The 6892-nt window shown below is 39.7% G+C and overlaps 1 protein-coding gene across 1 annotated transcript; it reads left to right on the plus strand.

Annotated features, from left to right (window-relative positions):
* Positions 1-1723: 1723 nt before the first annotated feature.
* LOC113352419 lies at positions 1724-2353 on the plus strand. Its single transcript, XM_026596240.1, has one exon. The coding sequence runs from the start codon at positions 1724-1726 to the stop codon at positions 2351-2353; it is 630 nt and encodes a 209-aa protein (XP_026452025.1).
* Positions 2354-6892: the final 4539 nt, after the last annotated feature.

Below are 6892 nucleotides of genomic sequence, written 5' to 3' on the forward strand. Positions count from 1 at the left end.
GTTATGATGAATGTCCTTTGAAATTTTCACGAAGTTTGGACGAACTTAGGTACCCTGAAGCCCCTACTTGTTAGGACTGTGTCTGTAGTAAACTATATATGAATCAGGTCCAATGAATACCAGATTCCAGGAATTCTAGCGGTTAGAACCTGCTGAAAATTTAATATGTTGTAGAATAGGTTCTTATGAGTTTCCAGTTTGAATTTCATGAATATCGGGTAAGTATAACGTCACCTTTTACCTTGTAATGTTAGCTGTTAGAATTCTGTTTGCTCGTGCTTTGCTTTGCTGTGTACCTTGTTGTGTGCATTCTGTTTATCTAGATTTTTCAATGTTGGTTTTTGTTTTAATGCCGAGATAAAGGCCACCTTTATATATTGGAAAATATAAGGTGTGTCGCGGTGGGTGGTGGTTGCAAGTGTATGCCGAGATCAGGACTACTTCTATGTATATGAGATGGATTGTGTGTCTGGTGGGCAGTGAATATGAGTATGTTTTGCCGAGTTCAGGACCTCCACTGTGTATTAAACAACTGGAGTGTTATGGTGGGTAGTTCTTATACATTGTATGTGTATGTTTGTCTCATACTTGTTGTGTTTTCAAGAACATTGTGTTGGTAATGAAAAGTGCAGTGCTGGAAACTATGTATGCAGTGTTGTTTCGTATTTAGTATGACTAATATTTCTTAATACTTATAAGGATTTTATCTTCACCAGTTAAATTGATGGATCAAGAGTGAACTTGCATTTTTCCAAGGCTCTGATCTTGTGTTGATTTCCTTTTTCAGGTGACAGGGTGAATAAGTGACTTTGTTGTGCTTTTCTCGAGTAGTTGTTGTTGTCGTTTGAGGAAGTAGGATTCCTTCCTCGCAGCTGATTTTGTTATTTTTTATTAGCCTTATTTTGGTAAGAAGGAGTGCACAGAGAGACACCAATACTTGGTACCGAACTGATATTTTATTTTCGGTATTATTTGAGATATTTATTTCTTTTCCAGGCATTGAATTAATTTGTGGATTACATATTTGAATTCCATATTCGTTTTAATAAAAAGTGATAGTTTTGTTTTCAACACTCTGTTAATCTATACTAGTTTTAGATGTCCATGTGGATTGTATATCCATGTAGTGAAACTTTGGATTGGTTATAGTAGGACCGTCCGGACTATTATTGTTAATTCAGGGTTATCACATTTGGTATCAGAGCCAATGATCCTCTTGGACATGTGTCATTGTGAGGCTCACTTAAGTTAGGCACTTAGGATTTTGTTTGATTCTTGCGTATGACGTAAGGTTTGGTTTTCCTATTCTCATAGTAGAATGGATGTTTATTGTGTCCTTCGTTTTCCTAACAGCCATGTCAGGAAGAGGAAGAGCAAGAGCAAGAAGAGGGACCAGAAATGCGTCCAATGCTCGAGGTAATGGAAACGGGGAAGTTCCTAATTTTGTTGATATGATAAGTATGATGACTGGGACTATAACGGCGGCGATGACAAATCAGACTTCCGCCATCACAGCTGTCATTCTGAACTAGAATGGGAATCAAAATGCACCGCCACCGCCGCCAGGTGGGAATGATAATAACCATCAAGGTGGTGGAGCCCAGGCGGAGTTGCTGAATTTATTGGAGAAATTTATTAAGTGAAACCACCGGTGTTTGAAGGTTCAACTGACCCCCTCGTAGTTGACAAGTGGAAGGAAGATATATATAAGATTTTTGTGGCGATGAGGTGTACACAAGTGCAGAGGAAAAAACTAGTTGTTTTTCAATTATCCGGTGAATCAAGGAAGTGGTGGAACAATGCATCAATAGGCTTGAATCTAGATACTCTGACATACATTCAATTTTGTGAACGTCTCGATGCGAGGTATTTTCCTGCGACTGTCAAAGATAAGAAGATTAATGAGTTTGATGAAGTGGCACAAATTAGAGGTGAATTAGTGGATGATTACCTTGATAGTTATATTAGGTTATCTCGGTTTGCAAGGTTTATGATACCCGATGAAGAAAAATCTGCTAGGAAATTCGAACGGGGTCTTGGCGACCATATTCGTAGCAAAATTGTTAGTCATTGTTTCCCAACATTCCAGCAAGTTGTTGAGAGTGCTAGAGCTACTGAATCTGATTGGTTGAGGAATAAGAAAAATGAAGAGGACTGGAACATGACAGAAAATAGGGGTAAGAAAGGTAATAACCGCCAGAAACATGAAGATTCAGCTGATTGGAAGAGACAAAGGACTGGAAATTTCCACGATAAGGACAAGAAAGTTGGGGATGTACAACCATTCCCTTTCCACTGTTTTAATTGTAAAGAAATTGGACACAAGAAGGTTGATTGTACTAAACCAATTTAACACCAGAGACATCAGAACTAAGATAAAGGGGAAAATAAGAGCAATCCTACTCAAGGTAGATTCTACGCTTTAGTACCCCGTCAAGGGAATGTAGAGGATAAAGAATAGAAGGTATGTTTCTCATCCATGAAAATTTTGACAAAGTTTTATTCCTTTATAGTGCAACCCATTCCTTAGATGCGAATACTTTTGAATGTGTACTGCCTTCCAACCTAAGCAGGGTGATCCAAACATTGTTCTTGTTGAACTCAGAGATACGATTAGAGTTCGAGGACGAACTCATTCTTTTAGTTGGGGAGAATGTAACACCCAGCACCAGAATTTTTAGTCAAAGTTATATTTTGTAGGTGTGTCAAGAATACAAGTTAATATAGTCTGTTTTGTACCTAGTTAGGTTGTCCTTAGCGTAAACTATAGTCTGGGGTTATAAGATGCTAAGAAAGGTTTTAAGGAAAGAATATAAACCTAATTTCGCAAAAATATATTAGGCCGATTATAAATTGTGAACAGGGAACGTCCATGTGCAAGAAAACTAGGGTTGCGGCGTTGATTTTGATTGTCCTTCTCGATTGGTTTGATTCTGATTTCATTCTCTTTGTAAAGGCAAGTTTGTTCTTGCTTTATCAATTTAATTGTGTTTATTTAAGCTTTATATTTGTTATGGTACTTCAAAATCGTTCTTAGGGTAAAGCCTAAATCAAACATGTTTTTGAAACCCTAAAAGTATATATGATTCGCAGAAGTTGTTTTACCTGTAAATTAAGTTCCAACCGTTGGTTTATGTTGAATTTTTTTATATGTTGTAATTGAGTTTTTCATGTGTGTTCTGTTAAATTTTGAAGACAATCGGACACTGGTAAGGCTCCGAATAGTTTTTGTTTATTAACTGCATTTCTGTAGAATTCTGTCACTGTGTAGTTTTGATTTAACTCTTGTATGAATTAACTAACCATTGGATTTTTCTCAAATTTTATATCCATATTATATATGTTATGATGAATTTCCTTTGAAAATTTCACGAAGTTTGGACGAACTTAGGTACCCTAAATCCCCTACTTGTTAGGACTGTGTCTGCAGTAAACTATGTAAGAATCAGGTCCAATGAATACCAGATTCTGGGAATTCTAGCCGTTAGAACCTACTGAAAAACTGAATATGCTGTAGAATAGGTTCTTATGAGTTTCCACTTTGAATTTCATGAAGATTGGGTTAGTGTAACGTCACCTTTTACCTTGTAATGTTAGCTGTTACAATTTTGTTTGCTCGTGCTTTATTTTGTTGTGTACCTTGTTGTGTGCATTCTGTTTATCTAGATTTTTCGATGCTGGTTTTTGTTGTAATGTCAAGATCAGGGCCACCTTTATTATTGGAAAATATAAGGTGTGTCGCGGTGGGTGGTGGTTGCAAGTGTATTCCGAGATCAGGACCACTTCTATGTATATGAGATGGATTGTGTGTCTGGTGGGAAGTGAATATGAGTATGTGTATGTTTGTCTCATACTTGTTGTGTTTTCAAGAACATTGTGTTGGTAATGAAAAGTGCAGTGCTGGAAACTATGTATGCAGTGTTGTTTCGTATTTAATATGACTAATATTTCTTAATACTTATAAGGCTTTTATTTCCACCAGTTAAATTGATGGATCAAGAGTGAAATTGCATTTTTCCAAGGCTCTGACCTTGTGTTTATTTCCTCTTTCAGGTGACAGGGTGAATAAGTGACTTTGTTGTGCTTTTCTCGAGTAGTTGTTGTTGTCGTTTGAGGAAGTAGGATTCCTTCCTCGCAGCTGATTTTGTTAGTTTTTATTAGACTTATTTTGGTAATAAGTAGTGCACGGAGAGACAACGGTACTTCGTACCGAATTAATATTTTATTTTCGGTATTATTTGAGATATTTATTTCTTTTCCAAGCATTGAATTAGTTTGTGGATTACATATTAGAATTCCATTTTTGAATTCCATATTCGTTTTAATAAAAAGTGACAGTTTTATTTTCAACACTCTGTTAATCTATACTCGTTATAGATGTCCATGTGGATTGTATATCCATATAGTGAAACTTTGGATTGGCTATAGTAGGACCGGCGGGACTATTATTGTTAATTCAGGGTTAGCACAAATATTCCGAACAAATTAGTATCTCCTCAAGCACTAATTAGGTTCTGTTTGAGTGGGAAACATTATTTGGGTTCACACGTGGAACTTAAACTTTCTCGAAAGCCCCTGGCACATTTCTCTGGATGGTCAAGGCATATGTTGGATCATAGTCATGTAAGGACCATGATGGATCGTGCACAGGTGAAACGAGCTATTCATGCTGCTGGGGATTTGATTATTCATCACGACATACCAGATATGGTGGCTTTTCTTGCTCGCTGGTGCGTTCCTACTCATACTTTCATATGCAGATGGGGAGAATTCACCATCACTTTAGAAGACGTAGTCGCTTTGTTGCATCTCCCAATTACTAGCAATTTTCCTGAAGATCTCTCAGCAGAGGAGAATGTAATATCTGACGTGTTGGAAACTACAATGCGTGAATTCAACAAGTCACCCAAAACTTGTTATGCTCAATGGTGGGTAAAAACTGTTTCTGCTGGTTTTGGTAAATTTGGGTGTGCAGATGAGAAATTAGCCTAAACCTTAAACAAATGCACTGCACGAGAGTACTTTATATTCGAGACATCAATCTGTACAATCCTGGCCTAAACCAAGAAATGGTCATTCCAGGCTTGTTTCGGTCACAGAGTGAAACAGAAGGGTTGGTCTTAGGGAGGGAAGCGAAGAAGGTGTTGAGACCAGAATGGTTAATTCTGAAGGTGTGGCTATTTTATGACTTGTATCAGAATTTGGAACTGGCTTGCGGAATGAAAGCTATCAGTTCTTTGGTATTTTTCTGGATACTGTGTTGTTTTTAACCAAACTGTTGTCGTTTGGTTGAAATAGGTAGAGCCTATTTATACAAGTCATATTGAACGCGCCCTGATCTCGTAGAAAGTGGGAATGATTGAGTGATGGAGAAGTGGGGTCGTGTGTAAATACCAGAAAACTATGTTTCCATTATGAAGGAGACGGGTTAGTTTACACCCACTATTTCTTGCCGCCACTAACTGCCCTGCTTTCTGACACTTTCTTATAATGGGCGTGTTGCACAACGCACGTTGTAAACCGCCATACCAATACCCTGATGAGTATCCCCCAGTTTGTGACATGTTTGATGTCTCGAGTGTTTTCGTGGAAAACGTGTAGCAGATTGCTATGTGTGGCAAGACAAAGTCAAGAGACTTGCCTTAGGAGAATATCATGTGGCACTATTAGGCTTGTCTTGGTTGGTCACCTAAGACTTGCCACAGGCCCGTCAATTCTGTGGCGAATTTGGACGGCTGAGATTGTAACTCATGTGAAAGGGTAGCCATTGATTATGGCCACATTCTGTTGGCGCCTGATAATGGCACAATGGCGTGGTTGGCATAGTTTGCGCATGCCAGTGGTATGGTGGTGCAAGTAGCGCCTGGCGTAGCCATGGCCGCTAGATTTTGGCATATTGGTGTTAGACCTAAATATGGCTTGGCAACATTAGTTCTAGTTGCCACATAAATACCAATGCTCTGGGTAGCATGATTTGGCTTGGTTGGCGTAGCAACTACGCCTAAATTAGGGTTTGGTATGCCGAAACCCTAATTAGTGTGTGTGGCATGCGACCGCGGCATGGTAACGCTTTTTGTGCAAACGGCGTCATAGTCATGCCAAAGGAACTATAGTAAGGCCATAATGTGGAAACGGCCACAGAAGCAAGAATTTCCATGAGTGACTATGATATGGCGCCATTCCTAGGGTTTCCTGGGTCCCGCGTGGATCGTGGCATGTCGTGGGGCCCAAACGGGCGTGATTTGAGCCATAACTGGAAATTAGGGTTTTGGTTAATGCGCCTAAAACAGAGTCGTTCTTCTGGCTAGAAAACCGTAATTTAAGCGCATCACGGCGTTGACCACGAACATGAGGTGGGTTAGAACGTAAGGCACTATTTACAGCACGTCGGCATGTTTTGGCATGCTGCACGTTTGGCGTGGCGGAGTGGCATGTTGGCATGCCGTTCAGCCTATTAGCGCATACATGGCACACTTGGCATGTTGGTGCAGTTTTTGGAAAGCCAATGGCTTTGTGACCATTTGGCGCAGTTTACCTCTTTTAACATTGTGGCAAGTTTAGAGCAACCTTATTGGTTAATATAAGAGAGGCCGGCCAAGCATGGGAGTGGCCACACTTCTGGTGTGTGCGTGTGGCGGATTTAAAGCGACCTGATTGGTCGATGGGAAATAGGGCCGGCAAGTATGGGCCTAGCCAGCGTGTGGCGGGTTTAACGCGACCTGATTGGTCGAAGGCAAATAGGGTCGGTCGGTCATTATGGGGCGTGCTAAAGCATGGCCACACCTCCTTTTGTTGCTGCTCCTATTCCGCAGCTCCTTTCTGATTTTGGGTAGGATTTTGCACCTACTAATCCATGGAGGATTAATTTCTTAGTTCGCCTAAGCTTAATTTT

The sequence above is a fragment of the Papaver somniferum genome, chromosome 2 (assembly GCF_003573695.1).
Source record: "Papaver somniferum cultivar HN1 chromosome 2, ASM357369v1, whole genome shotgun sequence".
NCBI classification, from domain to species: Eukaryota; Viridiplantae; Streptophyta; class Magnoliopsida; order Ranunculales; family Papaveraceae; genus Papaver; species Papaver somniferum.

What these genes read in the sequence shown, in the direction of transcription:
- LOC113352419 (XM_026596240.1), top strand. Translation starts at nt 1,724, where the DNA reads ATGAGGTGTACACAAGTGCAGAGGAAAAAACTAGTTGTTTTTCAATTA.